Genomic DNA, 25280 nt, shown 5'->3' with positions numbered 1-25280 from the left:
CAGGACATAGTTTCTAAAGTTGCTCGTGTTGAAGATCAACCTCCTCTTCTCCAGCCATTAGTGGTGTGAATAGACCAGCAACTGTGACATTAGAGTCACTATGGGACATGGTTTACAGCATTCACACTTCTATGCAAACTACTTTAAAAATGAATACTTCTGATATAAAGACTCTTTCTGAGGCTGCCCTGCTTCAGGCGCAAAAGACTGCACAGCAAACCTTAGATTTGGAGACTGTGAACACTAAAATTCAAGAAATGGGATCTGTAGAAAAGGCTTTGGTTAAGGATAATAATTTCCTACATAAAAGATTGGAGTACCTGGAAAACCAGGCTAGAAGACTTAACCTCAGGTTTCTTAACTTTCCCAAATCGCCTTTAATTTCCCCTTTGGATATGGTTAAAAAATATATGATTGATATTCTTCGAATGGATAAGGACTCACTGCCTCCCCTTACTCGGGCTTATTACATCAGGAGTGGTGGAAGAAAATCCCCCGATAGCAGGGGAAGGAATGGATCTTACTTCTTTCCTTGAAAGTTTATTGGAGATAATTACTCAGAGGTTGACTCTGCTTGTTACTTTTGTGCTGGAGCCTGATAGGAATGCCGTATTAAGGCTTTCCTTGAGACACTTAGAAAATCTGTTTTTGGGCTCAAAAATTCGTATTTTTCCTGATCTCTCAAGGCCTACACAGATGAGATGTTGGGCCTTTTTGGAACTCCGCCCTAGGGTGGTGGCACTGGGAGCAACTTTCATATTACGTTTTCCTTGTTATTGTAATGTAATGCTTGAGGGTAAACAGTTTCAATTTGTAGACCCAAAACAGTTAAAAGAATTTCTAGATGCTAGAGTGGAATTGAATGTTGTGTGCCCTCCCTAAATGCAGGCTGGGGTCTGAACCAGAGGTTGTAACCATTAGTTCGTAACTATTGCTATATGTTTTATTTTTAAATTCTAAATTCTTGGATCCCAAATTTCCTAAACTTGTGGACAGAAAGGCTGTTAATGATATTTCCTTTTATTTCTTTTTTGCCTCTTGTATAAATGCCAATTGCATACTCATGTATTGTGATGATATATTGAAATATATGAATAAAGAAATAATTAAAAAAAAAAGCACAGGCCCAGAACATGTGACCCAAAGTGGCCTCTGGTTGTGAACATTTGAGACACTGCCTAGTTTGTGCCAGTCCTACTTTAAAAAACATGTATCTTAATTTTAGGTGTAAGCATTTGTTAAGTTCAGATAACACAGACAACCGTTTTCCTGAATGATGGGGATTAAGGTGTTCAGGCAAACTATCCTGAACTTTTATTTATTTATTTTTTTGTTTCGGACAGATATTTGTTCAGGGCTCTTAGGTCTAGAATGGCATGGAATCCTCCTGTCTTGCTGGGGACCAGTTAGTACTTGGTGTAAATTCCTTTCCCTTTTTCCTGTAGTGGAAAAGGCTCAACTGCTGTGGTTTATCAGGGAAAAGATATCTTGAAGTAATGTGTGGTACTGGGAGCTCATCTTTAATGCTCCTGGGAGGCAAATTGGAGGGACCGTAGAGTTGTACCCATCTTTATTTTTTGTGCATGTTCAGATATCCATTGTGAAACCTAAATTACAAAACCTAGACCATCAAAAAATTCAAAGATTTATAAATTGGACTATGTGGTAGGAAATCTGGATTCACAATTAAACTAGACCTGTCAAAAAAATAAATCTAAAATGTGACTGAAACATACTTTTGTACATTAGTGTTAATCAAGGACCACTGCTTAAAAAGATATAATGTCTTTTAATGCCATATATGTATGCTTAATGAATATTCTATAAAATTCATCTGGTGTGTTTTAACGTAAGTTTACAAAATACATCCATATTTATTTATTAGTGCTTATATTCCACAAAATCCAAATTTCAATTATTCAGTTAAAAAAACCAATGCTAATAAACATGTTTATATGTTAAAATACATGTATATGCAGTACCAGCTAGTCTTATATTGGCTGTTTATGTATGATTTTTTTGTGTTGTCCTCTGTACCATCATAGGCTTCAGTTCTATTGTACCAAACCTTCTCTTCTGCTCAACATTAATAAGAAACTAAATTGTCATTCTTAAATATGCAGATAAAAGAAATGCACACAACTAGAGACATAATATATTTACAAGGATTCAGTCATAGAAATGTATCATCATGAGAAATTCAGCAGTATAAGGCTGAATTCTCAGTGCTGTTTCCAGTTTCAGTCATGTCGATGTTTTCACTGTTGGCATTGCTCAGTGTAAGCCAGCCAATAGGAAAAAAGATGTCTGCCTGACACCAGTAGCAGTTAGGCAGCCATTTAGGTTCATCTTAGAGTGGCCTTTATCTGAACTTTAAAGAAGTTTAAAGAACTGTGCAGAACAGTTTGGAAGCTTCTAGAATCAGTGGGAAGGGTCTGGTGGCAACTCTAGCCCCCCTCCACCCCCCCCCCCCCCAATTATAGATTGTAGCCCCATGCAAAATACTGTGTCTTTGGTCCTGGTCTCATCTCCCTCCTTTGACCTGTATCTCTAAGGGAGACCCTCCTTGCTATGCCTGCAGCAGATACCCAAAGTGAAGTGAGTCTTGCTATATCGTCACAGGTTAGTAGCTAAAAGGCACTTGCATAAAGGCAAGTTACAGAACCTGTAGAATTCTGCTGGCTTGCTTAGTGTGGAGTTATGGGGAACCTCTACACCCCTTGTTGTCCATAGGAAGAGTCATCTGGGGCCCTGTTATCCCAACCAGACACTCTAAACCTACATTTTAGGGGCAGATTCCATCCAGAGAAGAATATAATTTACCATCCAATCAATCAAAGTGCTTGTTTACACTGCTGGGTTTCCAAGACCTGGCCCTGTCCCTCCACTTATAAATAAATAATAGCATGTATTCCCAGTTCCCACCACTCCAGACTTATACTGGGCAGCCACCTAGTGTTTCAACAAGGGGAAAGAGTTCAGGCTGCTAGTACGATTTATCCTATCAGCATCAGTGATTTGCTTTCACAGTACAAAGTTCTGACATCTTCAGCAATCAAAGCCATCAGCATTTTCATTACTTTGCTGCCTGGTAGAAGTCTTCAAAGGTTCAACAGTTAGGAGCATTTCATCTTAGTCTGGAAGTAGGAATGTAGTTGAATTAGTAGACCTTGGGCTGACACTGATGTTGACTTCTTCAGTAGAAGTGTTGTCTTCAGATATAACTCTTGAAAGAAGCCCCAAGCTAAAGTTTGTTTGTGCTTTGTAACCCAAGCATTCTACTGTACAGGCACTAATAGGTACATCATTTAACTTAGACGCATTTGGTACTGCCATTTGTGATCTGTACGCTGAACTAGTTCCTTCATTTGGTAAAGTAGTAGAAGAGTCTTTATTTAATAAATCTAAATATGGGTATTGCTGATATTGCGGCTTAGACTGATTTTGCTGGTTGGTTTTGATAATGCCAAGGCCTAGTAAAGAGCTGGATCCAGATTCCAGCTGAGAGCAATAGGTGAGGTTTTCAAAAGTGGTAAAAGGATTTGGGTTAGGGGAAACCATCCCCTTTTCGTTCTCAAAGAAGTTAATCCAGGTAGGTTGGTTACCAAACTTTTGGTCCTCAAGATTATAAATAGCATGACCATTGCCTTCTCTTCCAAAGGCTGGCATTCCCTGTTTACACAGCTGTAGTTTATTTTCTTTGGAGATGTTCACCACTTCAACCGTACTAGTGATGCAGTTACCTATGTTCAGTATTGTCTGTTCAGAATTAATCTGCAAATCAACCAAAACAATTATAATCAAAACACTTTATTAGTCATCTATTTTAGCTTAAATTGTTAGCTGAAAGCAAAAGTGTTGTATGTGCACTAGATAAGAAACAGGGAAAATGATAAATGAAATTTAATGGCTTATTGATTTTTTTCTAACACTAACATAGTAGTAAAGTATCTAAACAACACAACTGTTAAAGTGATAGCCATAAAGCACTCCAGCAGTGTACTAAAATATGTCTATCATATCATACAAAAATTTAACTTATGACACTTTTGCTTTCAGGCAACAAAATATAGCTTTGCATTTTTACTCCTGTCAAAAAGTTCTATCTTAAAGCTTGAAAAATGTTCTGGATTTGCCGGCCCAGAGAACACTCATGAGATTGAAGAACCTAACAGGATGTAAATAATTAACGTGTGTTAGTACACAGTGGTCCTTCCAGTTCTAAATTCCTGTAATAACAGCAATACATTACACATACTGTAAATATAAAAAAAAGAAGTCTTTACCTTGCCCCCCCCCCCCATTCCCTGAGAGGGGGCATCTTGCAGAGGACAGGGAGGTACAGAGGTCTCAGGGCAGCCCAGAAACAGCACTGACACCTTTTAGTTAAAATGTTTAAAATGCTCCAGCACTGTTATAAAACTAAGAACTCAGGTGCCCATAGATGCTAGAGGTGTGTTTAAATTTTATTAGTTTGTAACTGGGGGGGGGGGGGGGGGGGGGGGGGGATACACAGTGAAGTCTGTTACAAGGCACTTGATTGACTGTCTAAGGCCCCAGGGAAAGCTGGGAGCCAGAGGGGCAGTGTGGAAGGTGGCCAATAGGAGCCAGGATCTGATAAAAAGCATGAATTTGGACCAAGGAGGTGGCAGGAGGCAGCCTTACCCATAGATTGGCGCAAATTTCATGCCAATCCAGGGGACAGGAGGGGTGGAACAGCAGAAAAAGAATAGCAAGCCCAGAGGCAACCTGGGTAGGAAAAGACAAGCCCAGGCAAAGAAAGGAGACTACAAGCATGCTCTGAGAGGAGATCTGATCCAGGCAGGAGTGTGCTGCAAGCAGGGAAGGAGAAAGGCAAGCTTGGGCAAAGACAGAAGGTTGAAAGCATGCTTTGAGAGGAGAAGATCTGATCAGATCCAGGCAGGAGTGTGCTGCAAGCAGGGGCAGAGAAGGGCAAGCTCAGGCAAGAGAGGCAGCTACAGGCTGGAGGAGAAGAAGATCAAGTCCAAGCAGGAGTGAGCTGCAGGCTGGAAGAGAAGGACCCACTGACGAGCCCCAGATGAAGAGAGAGAACTGGTGAGTCCTGTAAGGGACCGGGCACCAAAGCAGACAGGAACAGAGGAGGAGAAGGGGGTCTAGAGTGAGTAGGGGACAAAAGAGGAGCCGAGCTGCAGGGGAACAGGCGAGCTGGGGCCAAGAAAAGGAGCTGTAGCAGTAGCCACAAATGCCATTCTTCAGGCAGAGAGAGAAGCAGAGGAGGAAGAGGGACCACACTGGGGAGCTGAGACGTGTTGGGAACAGTGCAGAGCTGAATAGAGAGCAGCGTGGCAAGAGCCCTGAAACCCAGAGAAGTCCACCCAGCACATCCCTCCGTGTGTGTGCTTGCCTGCTCAGAGAGGAGAAAGCCAGCTGTGTGGTTGCCTGTCCTGTAAAGAAGAGGCCTATCCGGAAAGGGAAGAAGCCCCAGAGAGAGTGAGAGACCCCCCACCCCCGCACTGAGTGCCCAGACTCCAAAGGAACTTTTTTTAGAGTGTCTGCCAGCGTGAGTGTCTGCCTCAGGAGGATCCAGCACAGAAGCCTGCTGGTTCGAGTGTCCACACCTAAGCGAGCCTGCCCTGGGGAAGGAGTGGCCCACCCTAAGCCTCGAGCCCTGTGAGTGCCTGCAGTTAAGGGCCTGCCTTTAGATTTAGTTGCAGTCCATCAGTTTGAGTAGAGGGTGTATAACAAAATAAAAGAAAAGGGGTCATGTATTGGGAGGGCTAGATAGGAATTTCCCTTGCTTATCTTTTTATTTTCAATGTACCAATTAATACTCTATATGGTGCTTGCTCACTCTTCAATCGCCAAGATATCCTCAAAAAGCAGGACAACTTCCCTCTACTACCATAGTACAGAGGAAAAGGCTTCAGACGCTCAGTGAGCCAATCCTTTTATCTGTAGGCTCACCGACTCGTTTGTAGGCATTTTAATTACTTTACTGTACGAAAATTCCACCTTCCACCTTTTTATTTGAATTTAGTTAGCCCACAAGGTCCCTTGCCAAAGAAAATACTGATTGAGGTTAGGACACACACCCACCGAGCACAGGGAGTCAGAGGGTTTTCATTTTTTTGAATTCTTTGAGTCAGAGAAGTAGGTATCCAGGAGTTCCTGAGTCGGTGAGCTGACTTCACCAACCGAGGAGACGTGGATGTGGAGAAGACCAAGGTACCCAACGCAAGAGAACAGCAATGCTAGTGAAGATTTGATACACCGGTAACATTATTGTGTGCACACAAATTGAAAATATATATATATCTGAGACCTGAGTACACTAATTGGGGGTTGTGTACATGTTTGGGATGTTTTGTGCTATTGCAGAAGTGGAGTTGGGGTCTTGGTAACTGTAATTATAGTTTTGAACATCTTTATTGCTTTTGAAACTTATCGCAAAGTATTCAACACCTTGCACTAGTTTTATTTAATACTATCAAACTTTAACAATTGGTATCAACTTTAAGGAACATAATCAAGTGTTTCTATTTACTTTACCAATTAATAAAATATTTAATATTTTTTTATTGTCAAATCCCTTGGTTGTGTGGAATTTATTTGAGACCCCTATTTGAAACTGTGACATTCCTATACATTTATTTCTTTACTTATTGTAATTACCTGCTCCACCACTACGGGGTTAACAATACATAAAATGAGGGCAAGTGAAAACCAAATGAGTTTGTAAAAGCACAGCCTCTTCTAGCAAAGGACTGCAGCAGAGGCATAGCTATAGGTGGGCCTGGGTGAGAAGAGGCCTGCCCACCCAGCAGTAGTGCACTTTTGTCAGGGTCACTGTTGGTCATGGTCCAATATATCCCCCTCCCTTCCCCACGCTCCTGCATCTCCCACTTTCTTGCATGTCTTCATTATAAGGATTGTAGGCAGAGGCAGTGTTTCACACATGCTGCTGCCTGGCAAACCCCAGACCCTTTCTTTTGACATGTTCCGCACATGCAGAAATAGGAAGTTGCATCAGAGGGAAGGCTCTAGGGTCCACCAGGCAGCAGCATGTGTGAATTGTTGCCATTGCCAGTGACCCCTATAATGAAGACATGTGTTACAGTAGACTGGGGGAGGGGGTGTTGCAAGAGAGGGGGATATTCCAGATGGCAGAGGATGGGGAGAATGGAGGGATAGAGAGAGGCTGGACCACAGGTGTGAAGGATTGATACATGGAGCTGATGCTGGAACTGGGAGCAAGGGGGAGGGTGAGAGAAAGATGGAAGGAAGAGATGTTGGACCCAGGGGTCGAAGGCAGTGAAGGAGAGATGCTGGACAAAGGAAGGGAGGGAATGAAAAGAGAAGGAGAGATAGTGGATCATGGGAGGAGAGGAAAGAGGGAAAATGTTAAGAGGGGGGAGAAGATAGATAAATGCTGGGCCATGGTGGGGAGAAGCAGGAAGGAAGAGCAATGGGAGACAGGAAGATACTGGGGGTGGAGTGGAAGGCATGGGCAAATGTCAAGCTATGAGGGTGGGGTGGGAGGAGGAGAGGGAGATGATAGGTTACAAGGGTAGAGAAAGAGAGAGAGAGGGATATGCTGGGAATTATGGTACTCTGTGGAAAAGGCCAGCGTGGGGTGGAAGGAGATGAGTGAGAGGAAGGGCCCCTTTTACAAAGAGGCAGTAAGCACAACGCGGGTTTACCGCTCACTAAAAAGGAAGTACTGCCAGGCTAACACAGCAGCCTGGTGGTAGTTCCCATCTCCACTGAGCCGTCACATCTGGCGCTACAAAAATATATTTATTTTTGTAGTGCCAGTGTGTACCCAGCGGTAATCAGGCAGTGTCATGCGCTGCCTGGTAATCGCCGGGTTAGCGTGGGAAACCTTAATGCCACCTAAATGGGTGGCGGTAAGGGCTCCCCCCCCCCCCCCCACCAATGGCCGCTTGGCAAGTGCTTCACTTGCCACACAGCCATTTCCTGAAAAAAAGAAAGATCTACCTGTTAACCACTGCAGTAAAAGGGGGCCTTGGCGCACGTTAAAAACATATGCCAGTGCAGGCCCCCCCCTTTTGTCACAGCTTGGTAAACGGGGCCCGAAGTGCGGAGGGTAGAAATGTGTTGAAAGTGAATCAATGAAAGATGGAAGGAAAGAGGAGTCTGAGGAAGAAGTGAGATGAGAAATGGTACAGCAAGGGAGTGAGAGAATAAAATGGAAGGTTCATAGGTAGGTGAAAAGTAAAAAGATGGGTTGAGAAAGAGGGTGAGAACTGAGTGGACAGAAGCAGAAAAGGAAGAAAATGAGGAAAAAGCAAAATCGGAATGATCAATATGTCAGAGACAGGTGAAGTGTCAGAAAGCAACAAGACGGGAGAGAGGAATGGACAGCAGCCATTGGAAGGAGAACTAGCAGAACAGAAACTGGGACCAACATGAAGCAAAAATAAAATGACCAGACAGCAACTATGCTATAGTTAAAAAAAAAAAAACCAAGGGCCTTAGCATGCCCTTAAGTGAGTTCTTCCTGCACGCTAAGGCCATTTTTACCACATCCATAAAATGGCCGGTTTTCTATTTTTACAATTAATAGCCATGCGCTAATGTTGCCATTAGCAAGCAGCCATTTAAAAACATTACTGCGTGAGCACATAACACCACCCATAGTAAGAGCTCGTGTGGCATTCTGGTGCTAACCAGTTAGCACACGCTAATGTAGATGCACTAACTATTTACAGCAGAAACATCCACTCTCTGCCCTCTAAAAAAAAATTGTTAGCATGCAGTTACCACACACAGATTTAGCAGTTACTGCAGGATGTCTGAGCACGTACCAGCTGTTCATGTTGGCACCTAATGGAGTTTAGCATAAGGGCTCAAAGGTAGAAAAAAAGTATTTTATTTTGAATTTATTAACTGGAATGGGAAACGTGCATGACAGATGTCTGCATTGTGGTCAGTACAAAAGGAAATGTTTGTTTTTTTTTTTTTTCCTCCAATGTTATACTATATGCCAAGTTTAACTACTTGGGGTTTCCAGTTCAATTTTTTAACTACATATTTTTAATTCTAACTTTTGATCCCTTGTTCTCTATTTGGTGAGGGTCTGTCGGGGTATGGTAATAAATGGCAGGTGGGGAGATTGCGGTGGCAGTCATGTCCTTAATTTTTGCCCTGGGCCTCAGCATGTCTACTACCAGCCCTGACATCTGCTGTACAAACTCTGCCAGCTGACTTCCTTTAAAGGCGGCCAAAACTTCCTTCTACCAAGTTTGGCAGTTGATGGCAACATTCCTGACTGTCAATGTCAATACCTCACTGATGCACGACAACTAAGCATGTGTAGGCGCTGGCCAACTGCTGTAGTAAAAGGCAGTTCTGGCCACCTATGGAGGAAGTCTTTAGCTAGCTGGGCTTGGGGGGATACCCGCCAGATAAGGTATTTATATTTTTAGTTGGGGGAGTGCCAGGTGACAGGGTGGAGCACAGAGGGAGGGGGAGTGGGGAGAAAATGTCATGCCCTCCTACTTTGGGCTCTGGCCTTCTCAAAATCAGCTATCTGGCTATGCCACTGGATTAAGGTGCTTGTCAATCTGTGGGGGCCTCTCTTAGAAGTACATTCTAGTCTGGCAGACACAAGAATTAGTTAAACTGAATTTAAAATACTTCTCTTTATGATTTGGCATCTTGTTCTCCATTTACCAGATAATCTTGTTCTCTACCACCTTGCCCCCCATTTCCCCGGCAGCAATCTAGAATCTGTATCTTCTCAGCAGATACATTTTTCTAAATAAATAGCATCTGTTGCCCTTTGTCCTAACTTCTAAAAAAAAATTGTTTTTAAATTACCCCTTAATTTCTTATTTTACACTCAATATCAATACATTTTAACACTATATGCTTGTAAGTCATTGAAAATAACAAATGCATCCATATTAAAAACATGGATTCTTATCTATTTCATTGAAAAATAATCTACTATAATAAAAAGCACCTCCAACTTTCTGAAGCTGACTTCATGGCTTCAGTGAAGAGTTCGTAACATTCTTAAGTCTGTCACATCTCTCTCTGCCCCGCCCTCGCGTCAAAACGTGATGACGTCGAGGGCGGGTAATCAGAAGGCAGGACTGAGGGAACAAACTCACCTCCAACGTTCTGAAGCTAACTCCGTGGATGGCCAGGGCTTTCAATAACGCCACCGCTTCAACGGAGCTAATCTGGGGACACAGTACAATCGCTGGGTGGCTGGATGGGGGCAGGGGAGAGAGGAGAATCACTGCATGGCTCGAGGGGGGCAGGGGATACAGGAGAATCGCTGGGTGGCTGGAGGGGGGGCAGGGGAGACAGGAGAATCGCTGGGTGGCTGGATGGGGGGCAGGGGAGAGAGGAGAATCACTGCATGGCTCGAGGGGGGGCAGGGGATACAGGAGAATCGCTGGGTGTCTGGAGGGGGGCAGGGGAGACAGGAGAATCGCTGGGTGGCTCGAGGGGGGGCAAGGGGAGAGAGGAGAATCGCTGGGTGGCTCGAGAGGGGCAGGGGAGAGAGGACAGTATAGGCATTCTTCAAGTCCAGAAAGCATGGCCAACCATTTTCCTGAATCATGAGGAGCACGGTGCCTAGAGAAAGCATCCTGAACTTTTCTTAGACCAGATACTGTCCAGGCTCCTGAGGTCTAGAATGGGATGTGATCCCCCTGTTTTCTTGGGCACAAGGAATAGAATCCCTTCCCTTCTTTCCCTGATGGAATGGGTTTGACTGCATTGGCCTTTAGAAGAGCACAAAGTTCCTCTGCAAATACATCCTTGTGCAGACAGCTGAGACAAAACATTCTTGGTACACAATTTAGAGGTTGTTTTCATCAATGGAGTGTGTAACCGTGGTGGACAATTTGGAGAACCCACCTGTCAGAGGTTGAAAGGGGCTACCTTTCTTGGAAAAACTTCAACCTCCCCACTATCAGCAGGCCATCCAGAATAGCTACTGGGATGGTGGCTATGCTTTCCTGGAACCAGTCAAAAGCTCATCTTTTCCTTTGACTGGAGAGCCAGTTGGGCTTACTGGGTACACTGTTGGCATGGGCACAAGAGCTAGAGCTGGGACTGGGCTTGTTGGGAAAGATGGGACAAAGGCATAAACCTACAACTTTGAGACGAGTAGGCACCCTTTCAAGGCAGGCTGAAAACCACCAACAGGAGGAGGAGGATGACACAGAATGAGGCAGCTGAGAGAGGAACTTAATGGTGTCAGAATGCTTCTTGAGGTCTGCAACCTCCTCCACTTTCTCCCCCAAAAGATTATCCCCTCAGCACGGAATGTCCGCCAGTCTCTCCTGAATTGTTTGTTTGAAGTCAGAGACGTGTCATGAGAGTCAGGCATCCCTAAACCCAAAGCGGACAGCAACATCAAAAGTGTCAAAGGTGCTCCTGTCTAGGTATGTCCGGCACTTCTTCTGCTTAAAAGCCAACCGATAAACCGCTGAAGTAAAGGCTCGTATACAGCTGGTAGGTCTGGAAGCAGGAAATGAGCATCAAAGCTTTGCAAACTTTTCTCCCGAAGGAATCTTGGCCTCCCTGCCTGGGACAGCTGAGGTATGACTCCTGGAAATCATGGCCCTCTTGAGAGTGGATTCAATCACCATGGAGTGGTGGGGCAACTGAGCCTTCTCGAATCCAGGAATCTTTTGAATCCTATATATGGAATCAACCTTCTTTGGCACAACTTGCACAGAGGTTAAGGTCTACCAATTCTTCATCTGTGCATCTCTGAGGATGGCATGGAGAGGTACCGTGACCACCTCCCCAGGCAGAAAGTTATAGTCCAGAACGATCAACAATTCTGTCCTAGACTCATCCTTGATCTCCAACTTAAATGGGATGGCGGCCATCATCTCATTGGCAAAACCAGTGAAGGAAAGCCTCAGGTGAAGACTTCCTTCTCCTGTGGAGGGGAGGGGTCCTTAGATATGCCATAAGACTTCTCCTCTGAGAAGTAATCTGGGTCCTCTTCACACCCCCATGATTGGTCCATCCCAGACTTATCAAAATACTCTCCCTGAGAGAAATGTATCTGTTCCTGCCTCGAAGGGCGTCAAGGTATGCGTCTCCCACTTGACTCCGTAGAAGCTTGCTCCCCGACATCAAGCTGGTCACCGCATGGGAGTGCCTTGATTCCAAAGCCCATCACAGCACAGACATTGGTGGCTTCTCCACAGGTAGAGCCTGGGCCTCCAAGGAGGGTTGGGGCTGTGCTAAGGGTGGTGCAATCACCCTCGATGCCACAGCACTGTACTGTTGCTGCAGCATGCCTGCCAGCTGTTTCCTGAGCATGGCCTAGAGCCAATTATCGAGGACAGGCATTCGCAAAGGCTGGGCCAGAGCCAGTGTGGAGACTGCCTGCAAATCCACCAGTGCCGAATTGGAAGCAGGTTCCTGTCTGTGTGGAGACTACAGTATTGGCACCTCCAAAAGAGAGGGGAAGTGCTTCCCTCAATGCCAACACTTCTTGGGTGCCAGAGAAGATCATGCCCTGGAGCTCCCAGTACCATGTCTCGGGCAGGGGAGGGGGATGTTTATGTTTTTTAGATTTGGGCCAATGCCAAGCATCAGGGTCCCTCGGTTACCGATAAGGAGGACGTTGAAACCCCACACATCCTCGATATCCAGTCTGACGCAGGGCAGTCCTGGGGAACTACCACAGCACCCGACTTCAAAGCAGGGGAAGACCTCCTCAATACCAGAGCACTCCCAGTGTCAGAAGTTGTTGTCGCAGCCATCGGGACTGACACTTCTGATACTGACGTCGATGGACTGGACTTGGCGCCATAAACTCTTTTCATGTTTGATCTCTCTGGCTCTCTGAGTCCTTTATTTTTGCTCGCGCAAGCAAAGGACACAGGATTGAGTGTCAGGGTCTGGCCCCAAGCACTGGCTACACCAGCTATAGATGTCAGACGCAGAGATGACCCTGTTACAAAGCGAATGCTACATACCTGTAGAAGGTATTCTCCGAGGACAGCAGGCTGATTGTTCTCACTGATGGGTGACGTCCACGGCAGCCCCTCCAATCAGAAACTTCACTAGCAATGGCCTTTGCTAGTCCTCGCGCGCCCATGCGCACCGCGCATGCGCGGCCATCTTCCCGCCCGAACTGGCTCGTGTTCGTCAGTCCCGTATGTAGCAAGACAAAGACAAGGGAAGACACAACTCCAAAGGGGAGGCGGACGGGTTTGTGAGAACAATCAGCCTGCTGTCCTCGGAGAATACCTTCTACAGGTATGTAGCATTCGCTTTCTCCGAGGACAAGCAGGCTGCTTGTTCTCACTGATGGGGTATCCCTAGCCCCCAGGCTCACTCAAAACAACAACCATGGTCAATTGGGCCTCGCAACGGTGAGGACATAACTGAGATTGACCTAACAACTTATCCAACTAACAGAGAGTGTAGCCTGGAACAGAATAAAACATGGGCCTAGGGGGGTGGAGTTGGATTCTAAACCCCGAACAGATTCTGAAGCACTGACTGCCCGAACCGACTGTCGCGTCGGGTATCCTGCTGCAGGCAGTAATGAGATGTGAATGTGTGGACAGATGACCACGTCGCAGCTTTGCAAATCTCTTCAATAGTTGCTGACTTAAAGTGGGCTACCGATGCTGCCATGGCTCTAACATTATGAGCCGTGACATGACCCTCGCCAGCCCAGCCTGGGCGTAAGTGAAGGAAATGCAATCTGCTAGCCAATTGAATATGGTGCGTTTCCCCACGGCCACTCCCCTCCTGTTGGGATCAAACGAAACAAACAATTGGGCGGACTGTCTGTTGGGCTGTGTCCGCTCCAGATAGAAGGCCAATGCTCTCTTGCAGTCCAACGTGTGCAGCTAACGTTCAGCAGGGCAGGAATGAGGACGGGGAAAGAATATTGGCAAGACAATTGACTGGTTCAGATGGAACTCCGACCAACCTTTGGCAAGAACTTAGGGTGAGTGCGGAGGACTACTCTGTTATGATGAAATTTGGTGTAAGGGGCCTGGGCTACCATGGCCTGAAGCTCACTAATTCTACGAGCTGAAGTAACTGCCACCAAGAAAATGACCTTCCAGGTCAAGTACTTCAGATGGCAGGAGTTCAGTGGCTCAAAAGGAGGTTTCATCAGCTGGGTGAGAACGACATTGAGATCCCATGACACTGTAGGAGGTTTGACGGGGGGCTTTGACAAAAGCAAACCTCTCATGAAGTGAACAACTAAAGGCTGTCCTGAGATCGGCTTACCTTCCACACGGTAATGGTATGCACTGATTGCACTAAGGTGAACCCTTACAGAGTTGGTCTTGAGACCAGACTCAGACAAGTGCAGAAGGTATTCAAGCAGGGTCTGTGTAGGACAAGAGCGAGGATCTAGGGCCTTGCTTTCACACCAGACGGCAAACCTCCTCCATGGAAAGAAGTAACTCCTCTTAGTGGAATCTTTCCTGGAAGCAAGCAAGATGCGGGAGACACCCTCTGACAGACCCAAAGAGGCAAAGTCTACTCTCTCAACATCCAGGCCGTGAGAGCCAGAGACTGGAGGTTGGGATGCAGAAGCGCCCCTTCGTCCTGTGTGATGAGGGTCGGAAAACACTCCAATCTCCATGGTTCTTCGGAGGATAACTCCAGAAAAAGAGGTAACCAGATCTGACGCGGCCAAAAAGGAGCAATCAGAATCATGGTGCCTCGGTCTTGCTTGAGTTTCAACAAAGTCTTCCCCACCAGAGGTATGGGAGGATAAGCATACAGCAGACCCTCCCTCCAGTCCAGGAGGAAGGCATCCGATGCCAGTCTGCCGTGGGCCTGAAGCCTGGAACAGAACTGAGGGACTTTGTGGTTGGCTCGAGATGCAAAGAGATCTACCAAGGGGGTGCCCCACACCTGGAAGATCTGGTGCACTACTCGGGAATTGAGCGACCACTCGTGAGGTTGCATAATCCTGCTCAGTCTGTCGCCCAGACTGTTGTTTACGCCTGCCAGATATGTGGCTTGGAGCACCATGCCGTGACGGCGAGCACAGAGCCACATGCTGACGGCTTCCTGACACAGGGGGCGAGATCCGGTGCCCCCTTGCTTGTTGATGTAATACATGGCAACCTGATGGTCTGTCTAAATTTGGATAATTTGGTGGGACAGCTGATCTCTGAAAGCCTTCAGAGTGTTCCAGACCGCTCGCAACTCCAGAAAATTGATCTGCAGATCGCGTTCCTGGAGGGACCAGCTTCCCTGGGTGTGAAGCCCATCGACATGAGCTCCCCACCCCAGGAGAGACGCATCCGTAGTCAGCACTTTTTGTGGCTGAGGAATTTGGAAAGGACGTCCCAGAGTCAAATTGGACCAAATCGTCCACCAATACAGGGATTTGAGAAAACTCGTGGACAGGTGGATCACGTCTTCTAGATCCCCAGCAGCCTGAAACCACTGGGAAGCTAGGGTCCATTGAGCAGATCTCATGTGAAGGTGGGTCATGGGAGTCACATGAACTGTGGAGGCCATGTGGCCCAGCAATCTCAACATCTGCCGAGCTGTGATCTGCTGGGACGCTCGCACCCGCGAGACGAGGGACAACAAGTTGTTGGCTCTCGCCTCTGGGAGATAGGCACGAGCCGTCCGAGAATCCAGCAGAGCTCCTATGAATTTGAGTCTCTGTACTGGGAGAAGATGGGACTTTGGATAATTTATCACAAACCCCAGTAGCTCCAGGAGGCGAATAGTCATCTGTATGGACTGTAGAGCTCCTGCCTCGGATGTGTTCTTCACCAGCCAATCGTCGAGATATGGGAACACGTGTACCCCCAGCCTGCGAAGTGCCGCTGCTACTACAGCCAAGCACTTCGTGAACACTCTGGGCGCAGAGGCGAGCCCAAAGGGTAGCACACAGTACTGGAAGTGACGTGTGCCCAGCTGAAATCGCAGATACTGTCTGTGAGCTGGCAGTATCGGGATGTGCGTGTAGGCGTCCTTCAAGTCCAGAGAGCATAGCCAATCGTTTTCCTGAATCATGGGGAGAAGGGTGCCCAGGGAAAGCATCCTGAACTTTTCCTTGACCAGATACTTGTTCAGGGCCCTTAGGACTAGGATGGGACGCATCCCCCCTGTTCTTTTTTCCACAAGGAAGTACCTGGAATAGAATCCCAGCCCTTCTTGCCCGGATGGCACGGGCTCAACCGCATTGGTGCTCAGAAGGGCGGAGAGTTCCTCTGCAAGTACCTGCTTGTGCTGGAAGCTGTAAGACTGAGCTCCCAGTGGACAATTTGGAGGTTTGGAGGCCAAATTGAGGGTGTATCCCTGCTGGACTATTTGAAGAACCCACTGATCGGAGGTTATGAGAGGCCACCTTTGGTGAAAAACTTTCAACCTCCCTCCGACCGGCAGATCGCCCGGCACTGACACTTTGATGTCGGCTATGCTCTGCTGGAGCCAGTCAAAAGCTCGTCCCTTGCTTTTGCTGGGGAGCCGAGGGGCCTTGCTGAGGCGCACGCTGCTGACGAGAGCGAGCACGCTGGGGCTTAGCCTGGGCCGCAGGCTGTCGAGAAGGAGGATTGTACCTACGCTTACCAGAAGAGTAGGGAACAGTCTTCCTTCCCCCATAAAAACGTCTACCTGTGGAGGTAGAAGCTGAAGGCTGCCGGCGGGAGAACTTGTCGAAAGCGGTATCCCGCTGGTGGAGCTGCTCTACCACCTGATCGACCTTCTCTCCAAAAATATTATCCGCACGGCAAGGCGAGTCCACAATCCGCTGCTGGATCCTATTCTCCAGGTCGGAGGCACGCAGCCATGAGAGTCTGCACATCACCACACCTTGAGCAGCGGCCCTGGACGCAACATCAAAGGTGTCATACACCCCTCTGGCCAGGAATTTTCTGCACGCCTTCAGCTGCCTGACCACCTCCTGAAATGGCTTGGCTTGCTCAGGAGGGAGCTTGTCCACCAAGCCCGCCAACTGCCGCACATTGTTCCGCATGTGTATGCTCGTGTAGAGCTGGTAAGACTGAATTTTGGCCACGAGCATAGAGGAATGGTAGGCCTTCCTCCCAAAGGAGTCTAAGGTTCTAGAGTCTTTGCCCGGGGGCGCCGAAGCATGCTCTCTAGAACTCTTAGCCTTCTTTAGGGCCAAATCCACAACTCCAGAGTTGTGAGGCAACTGAGTGCGCATCAGCTCTGGGTCCCCATGGATCCGGTACTGGGATTCGATCTTCTTGGGAATGTGGGGATTGCTGGCGAACTGGACCAAGCCTTTAAGTAATGTCTTTTTTAGGACATGATGCATGGGTACTGTGGACGCTTCCTTAGGTGGAGAAGGATAGTCCAGGAGCTCAAACATTTCAGCCCTGGGCTCGTCCTCCACAACCACCGGGAAGGGGATGGCTGTAGACATCTCCCGGACAAAGGCCGCAAAAGACAGACTCTCGGGAGGAGAAAGCTGCGTTTCAGGGGAGGGAGTGGGATCAGAAGGAAGGCCATCAGACTCCTCGTCAGAGAAATATCTGATGTCCTCCTCCTCCTCCCACGAGGCCTCACCATCGGTATCAGACACAAGTTCACGAACCAGTATCTGAAGCCGTGCCTGGCTCGAATCCGTGGAACCACGGCCACGGTGGGAGCGTCGAGAGGTAGACTCCCTCGCCCGTACCGGCGAAGCTCCCTCCGCCGACATCATTGGGGAGCCTTCCTGGGAGGCGACCGCAGTCGGTACCGCAAGCGGCACCGATGTCGGAGACCTCACCCCGGGCAAGGGGCCAGCCGGCGCCTCACTCGACGGTACCGGTGGCGCAAGCACCCCCGGTACCGGAGGGGAAGGGCGCAACAGCTCTCCCAGGATCTCTGGGAGAACGACCCGGAGACTCTCGTGCAGGGCGGCTGTGGAGAAAGACATGGAAGCCGATGCAGGAGTCGAAATCAGAGTCTGTTCCGGGCGTGGAGGCTGGTCCGGGCTGTCCAAGGTGGAGCGCATCGACACCTCCTGAACAGAGGGTGAGCGGTCCTCCCGGTGCCGATGCCTGCTGGGTGCCGACTCCCTCGGCGACCCAGAGCTCTCGGTACCGACGCGGGAAGGGGACCGGTGTCGATGCTTCTTTGACTTTTTCAAATGAAGCATGTCACCGGAGCTTCCCGGTACCGACGAGGAGGATGTAGAATCCAGCCGTCGCTTCCTCGGGGCCGAGGCCGAAGAAGGTCGGTCTCGGGGGGGGCTGTACCGCAGGAGCCCTCAGGGTAGGGGGAGACCCACCCGAAGGCTCACCGCCACCAGCAGGGGAATGGACAGCCCTCACCTGCACTCCAGACGAAGCACCACCGTCCGACGACATCAGCACTAGTGGAGGTCCCGGTACCACCGACGCCAACGCAGCCTTCTGATGTCCCAGCCCCGACGATGCAGAGGGTCGATGCCTCGATGCAATCGATACAGTCGCGGCCGAGAGCGGAGGTCTTGACGCTGTCGACGTCGACGCACTCGATACTCCCGATGCCGATGCCGACGAAGAGCCCGAGAACAAAACGTTCCACTGGGCCAATCTCGCTACCTGACGATGGGGCGTGTGACACACAAAATTATGTTATTCGCGGATAACGTCCTTTTAACAGTGACTCAACCAAGTAGATAATGCAGGGATTGAGTCACTATGGACAGTTATCTGGGTTTCAGGTGAATATTGGCAAATCAGAGGCTTTGGGACTTGGACTAACGATGGTGGAGGAGGCTGCATTACGGCAGCAGTTCCCAATTAAATGGGTCACCTGTTCCCTCAGATATCTAGGCATTCATCTAACCCCCAACTTAGCGGATCTCCACCAGGCTAATTTCCCCCCAAAACTCAAGGAACTATTTCAAGATCTAGATTGATAGGAAGGATTAGAATTATCATGGTTGGGACGGGTAGCAGCTATCAAAATGATGATTTTGCCAAAACTTCTCTGTTTCTAGCATTGCCACTGCCAGTACCGACGGGGTTCTTTCGCAGACTCAATTGAAAAGTTTTTGCTTACATATGGCAACATAAACCGCCCCGGGTAAAAGCAGCCATTATGTACCAACCTAAAAAGCGAGGGGGCATGGGAGTCCCGAACTTTAGCTTATATCATCAAGCAGCACAATTGCGTGTGCTAGCAGAGTGGAGCGCTGGTAGTGTAAAAACCATGAATCCAGGTGCAGCAGCACTTGGTTGGGGCTGACTAATCTACGTTCTATAATATTGATGCCAAGGGGTCAGGCTCAGGCCAACATTAGGAGAGCCCCTTTGGCGATACAATATCCCTTAGACTTGGATGGCTATAAGGAAGAGATTTTTTCCCAACAGAGTATATTTCCAACAGATGGCGATAAAAACCGCCCCGGGGTGTCCATTGGGGATGGAAAATCCATTATATGGCCAGTGGGAAAACAGAGGACTTGGCACACTAGGCCAATTATGGAAGGAGGGTCAGATGGTACCATTTGTAGAGTTACAAGAGGAATATGGTTTGCCCTCATACCATTTGTTTCACTATACCCGCCTCAGAGATTATGTAAATAAGACAGCTAAAAGAGAACTGTCCTTAGAGGAGAAGGCTATAGAAAAGGCGGTGAGAGTGAGCAGTCACAGGGGTTGTGTTTCTCGCCTCTACGAGGCTTTGCTTAATGATACGGGGCCCATATTGTACTACCTACAACGTTGGGAACGGGAATTGCACGTAAACATAGACTACACACAATGGGAAAAAGCCTTGGACTGTCCGTTACAGGTCTCTATCTCTAGCTCGATGATTGAAAATAGTTATAAAATATTATATCAATGGTACTATACATCTAAACGACTGGTAAAAATGTATGGCCAGGGGTCTGACCAATGCTGGAGGGGTTGTGCAGCGGTGGGGGACATGCTTCATATTTGGTGGTCCTGCCCAAAGGTGCAACTCTATTAGTCAGAATTGCTAGATCTGTTCACCCAAGTGACTGGGGTAAGATATCCTACCAAACCAGAGATTTGCTTATTACATGTTCGCCCACCGGGCGTTCGTCTTGTAGATCATCGGATCACAGCCATCTACTTGGTGGCTGGAAAATTCGCGTTGGCGTCGGCTTGGAAAAGCCTAGAGACACCTCCAGCACTCAAAGTGATATATAAGATGGACTACCTTTATCAAATGTCCAAAATGACAGCTATAAGATCTGGACATTTAATGAAGTTCAATGTGCAATGGGAACGATATAGAGCATGGAGAGCACAAAGTGGAATAGATTTGGATGCCCCTAAGTTGATTGTTCCAAGACTGTGAATGTTCTACATTTGAGCATGTCCTCATCGACCTTCAATACTACTGTGGGCTTAGACATTAGAGGAGAGGGGAGGGGGGAAGGGGCGCTTATTTGTAAACTGTTCAATGTTGATTATTCACTCAATATGTAATATCGGTTGAGGTAACTATTGTTTAGAGAAAAAAAATTCAATAAAAATATTTGGCAGAGAAGTGGGAGAAGGCATTGGGAGTGGTATATGAAAACATAAAGTGGGAGAAGACATTCAAACTCCCGTTACAGGTTTCAGTATCCAGCTCCCTAGTGGAAAATGGATATAAGATGCTCTATTGCTGGTATTATAACTCCAAGAGGCTGGCTAAAATGTTCAAGGGAGGGTCAGCTTGTGCTGGCGCCAGTGTGGGGAGGAAGGTGATATGCATCACATATGGTGGTCTTGCCCCTCAGCGCAAGAGTTCTGGGCAAAAGTCTTGAAGCTTGTGCTGAGCGTGACGGGAGCCAGTTACCCCATGAAAATGGAGCATTGTCTTTTATATGTTAAACCACAGGGTGTGAAGCTGAATACACATCGATTGGCTACGCAGGTGTTTGTGGCGAGTAGATTAGTGCTGGCGGCAGCTTGGAAACAACAATCCCTGCTTGACACAGCTGTGGTACTACATAAGCTGAACTATATTCACTTAATGTCTAAACTTACAGCGATGCGTACAAATAGAATAATAGCTTATCATCATATTTGGCACCCTTATGTCTTATGGACAGCTCACTCGGAAACTGCCTTATAAAGAATGTCAGAGGGGAGGGGGAGGGGAAATTACAATGATAAGAAAAATTAGCAATGTTTGATACTTTCTGTGTATATAATTTGAAACTGATTATGGATGGATCTAAGGTTGTTATATTGTAATGCAGATATTTCAATAAAACTACAAATAAAAATAAACAAAAAAGGACAAGTCCATAAACCACTACTAAATGGACTTGGGAAAAATCCACAATTCCAGGAATAACATGTATAGAATGTCTGTACGTGTGGGAAGCTTGCCAGGTGCCCTTGGCCTGGATTGGCCGCTGTCGTGGACAGGATGCTGGGCTCGATGGACCTTTGGTCTTTTCCCAGTGTGGCATTACTTATGTACTTCCCCAAATTTAAGTGTTTCTGTTTCCTTATACTGACTTGTACAATTATACATTAGTTATGTGGAAAATTATGTACATGCATAATCACATAATCCTCTGGGATCTAATAACTAATCTATCCAAATCTGGATGTGTCACTAGGAGGTATAACCTTAAATGGAAATGTTACCCATGTATATTCGTTAGTGACACATGTTTACCACTGCTGAATATAACTTAATATAACGTATCCTTTTAATGTTATATGGTGCTAATCTCACTGAACATCTCACTCTATATAGATTTTATATCTATTTTTTGTTTTGTTTTCTTTTTTAGCCACTCTGTCACTTAACATAACAGTACTTAATTCTTGTGAAAGCTCTAGCTTGAGCTGTGGAGTGATACGTATCGTATTACTTATTTTATACAATTTTTTTAAAATTCATACCCCATTCACCTTTAATTCATTTAGTGTTAGAATATTGCTTTTGTTTGGATCAGGAATTTCAGGAAAGCAGGTATCCTTCAGCCTAGAGAAAATAAAATAAAATGATATAAGAATCTATATATAAATGAAAAAAAAATGCCAACATTACAATTTGAATGTTAAAGGTCATGGATTTGAAATACCATTTTTCTGTGGTACAACCAAAGCAGTTTACATATATTATAAGCAGGTGCTTTCTTTGGCCCTATTCAGGTTCTAAATAGTCTTCAGGAAAGTTCTTACATTAATCATACCGTTATATTATCATACAAATTATTTATTTTTCTTTTGTTCATTTTTCTATACAAAGGCACAGCAAATTATCACAACATATAAAACATAATTCCACATTCATTCATTCCCCACATTTATAACATGTTAAAAAACTTATCCAATGTTTAGGAGTCAGTCTGTGGTGAAAATTTCTCTTTTCATTCAATGAGTCACTGGTCCTCCAGGTGAACCAAATCAGTCCAGTTCTACCCGTCGCACTGTCCCAATTTACACACACGGAAATCTTCCCAGACTCCTCAAGTTCTTTACTGGTCTAGAATTAGGCACTCTTTATTCCATTCTTCAGATAAGTGTACTCTGTCTTTAAGAAGTGTAAGAGCTGTGTTCAACCTGGATATTCAATGCTGGGCCGTTTCCAGTGACCGACATTGAATATCCAGGTTGTTCAATGCCAGCTAGCGCATGACCATTTAAGTCGATATTCAGACTTAACCAGCCATGGCTTAAGCAGGCAAATGCAGACCTGCTTTTTATGCAGACTTATTTGCCTGCTAAGTCTGGTCGGATTAAGTTCTGAATATCGGGACTTAACCAGTCATGCCCCTGGAACGCCCCCAACATCGCCAGCTTTTTTTTCGGTGCTAACTGGTCTTGTTCAGTAGTGATAACTGATTAAATGCCACTGAAAATTACAGGTTATTCACTGAGATGTGAGTTAACTGGTCAGTGGCCATTCCCGGCCACTTAACTCACTCTGAATATCGGCCGGTATATTTTCCCGATTATCTTCACTTGGTTTCTGTGGCCCTATTGTAGGGTTCACACAAACTGCTCATCATTCATGTTTGGGCTGGCATTGGAAGAACAAACACTGCCTTACTGAGGAGCAATAAACATTGACTTGGAGTTAGCTGTACCTGTCACCAAAGTCTGGAAGATTGTTCTAATTCTTCTAACATTCAGGTTAGCTAGAAATAGTTCTTTTGATCGTAGAAAGGAGGGTCAGACTTTCCTGCTTATAATCGAAAGAGAAAAACGCCTATATTGCGACCCAAATCAGGAGATAGGCGTCTTTCTCCCGTGGGCACCCAAATCGGTATAATCGAAAGCCGATTTTGGGCGTTTCCAACTGCAATCCCTCGCGGAAACGGGTAAAGTTGATGGGGGCGTGTCGGAGGCGTGGTGAAGGCAGAAGTGGGGTGTGGTTATTGGCTGAGGAGAGATGGGCATCTTTAGCTGATAATCGAAAAAAAAAGGTGTTTTCACCGCGATTTTCTTTTTTTCCACAAACAAGTCCCAAAAAAGTGCCCCAACTGACCAGATGACCACCGTAGGGAATTGGGGATGACCTCCCCGGACTCCCCCAGTGGTCACTAACCCCCTCCCACCAAAAAAACCCCACTTTAATAACTTTTTTTCCAGCCTCTATGCCAGCCTCAAATGCCGTACCCCACCTCTATGACAGCAGAATGTGTTCTATCCTCTGACAGCCTTTCCCTGGTTCTGATGTGGCTCTTGGGTGAGTGTGACAACTTTTCTGTTATGCGCACTGCAGAGTCACATCAGCAATGCATTGTGGTGGGTGTAGGGTATTGGGATCCATGATTCCACTAGCTTGTGGCAAATGCTCACGATGTTGGTAGTTGGTAGGCTCTACTCCCATGGTGCTTTTCCCCCTGCTTACTGGGTCAGAGTGTGCCCTGTTTTGTTTCCGGTAGTCCATGAGGTAGTGGCCATTTTTGTAAGCCAGTTTTAGATCCCTTTCACGTGTTAGCCACGTTACAGAACTTAGTTCTTACCTTGAATGTGGCTGAAAGAGGGCATTGTACACCATTCTGCCAGCTCTGACCTACTGCTAATCTCAGTACCAGGGAGACTCGTTGCCAGTGGGGCACAACCTCTGATCTGCAGTTAACTGTAAGCGTGCTTATTCCAATAAAGGACGTTTTCGGAGAGATTAGTCTTCAGGTGTCAACTGGTGTGCCAATGTTATATAGCAGCAACAAGTCCTAGAGGCCTGCGTGTATGCAGGTCCCTGGAGCACTTTTAGTGGGTACCGCAGTGCACTTCAGCCAGGTGGACCCAGGCTTATCCTCCCTACCTGTAACACTTGTGCTGGTAAATGGGAGGTCTCCAAAACCCACTGTACCCACATGTAGGTGCCCCCTTCACCCCTAAGAGCTATGGTAGTGTTGTACATTTGTGGGTAGTGGGTTTTGGGGGAGGGGGGTTGGGTGCTCAGCACCCGTGGGAAGGGAGCTATGCATGTGGGAACGTTGTCTGAAGTCCACCGCACTGACCTCTAGGGTGCCCAGTTGGTGTCCTGGCATGTCAGGGGGGCGAGTGTACTACGAATCGTGGCCCCTCCCATGACCAAATGGCTCGGATTAGGATGTTTTTGAGCTGGGCGTTTTTAGTTTCCATTATCGCTAAAAAAAAACAAACGCCCAGCTGAAAAACGTCCATTTTTTTGAAAATACGGTCTGTCCCGCCTCTTCATGTACCCATTTTCGGACATAGACGCCCATGGAGATAGGCGTTCGCGTTCGATTATGCCCCTCTTTGATACTTTGGTCTTTGCAAAGCTATCTTCTCACAGCTAATAAATTGTCCTTAATGTAAACAAAGGAACTGTTACTGAAAACATATTACTTGCTTTAGTGCCTTAGCTGATGCTTTTGCTATGTAACATAGTAGATGATGGCACAAAAAGACCTGCACGGTCCATCCAGTCTGCCCAACAAGATAACTCATATGTGCTACTTTTTGTGTATACCCTACTTTGATTTGTACCTGTGCTCCTTAGGGCACAGACCGTATAAGTCTGCCCAGCACTATCCCCGCCTCCCAACCACCAGCCCCGCCTCCTGCCACCGGCTCTGGCACAGACCGTATAAATCTGCCCAGCACTATCCCTGCCTCCCACCACCGGCTCTGGCACAGACCGTATGTCAAATTGTTCTTGCATGGAATTGTAATCTCAGTTTTCTTATTGCCAGCAGAGTGATCAATGGAAAAGGGAAAGGCGTGATTATACCCCTGGGCACAGCCTTTACCTCTTTTCCCTACCATACAAAATCCAGTGAGAAAAATAGGTAGAGGTGTTTCATACTATTTTGTTTTCTTCTTCTAAAATTTCAAATTGTTTTGCTAACTATGAAGGCAGAAATGAAGCAGAGGGGATTTACATACACCATTAATTTA

At 46.7% G+C, this 25280-nt stretch overlaps 1 protein-coding gene across 5 annotated transcripts in view; it reads right to left on the bottom strand.

Moving 5' to 3' along the window:
* Window positions 1-1394: 1394 nt before the first annotated feature.
* Window positions 1395-25280, bottom strand: part of OSMR (oncostatin M receptor) — a 294947-nt gene continuing 271061 nt past the window's right edge. For all 5 annotated transcript variants that reach the window (XM_030193061.1, XM_030193063.1, XM_030193062.1 and 2 more), the window contains 2 exons: window positions 21813-21885; window positions 1395-3774 (listed from right to left, as the gene is read on the bottom strand). In XM_030193061.1, the coding sequence (XP_030048921.1) occupies window positions 3133-3774; window positions 21813-21885 (715 nt within the window). In that variant the 3' untranslated portion in view covers window positions 1395-3132. The remainder of the gene's footprint in view (window positions 3775-21812; window positions 21886-25280) is intronic.

This window comes from Microcaecilia unicolor, chromosome 2 (assembly GCF_901765095.1).
Source record: "Microcaecilia unicolor chromosome 2, aMicUni1.1, whole genome shotgun sequence".
Classification (NCBI taxonomy): domain Eukaryota; kingdom Metazoa; phylum Chordata; class Amphibia; order Gymnophiona; family Siphonopidae; genus Microcaecilia; species Microcaecilia unicolor.
The sequence above is the reverse complement of the archived record's forward strand: the minus strand, read 5'-3'. Positions and strand labels throughout refer to the sequence as shown.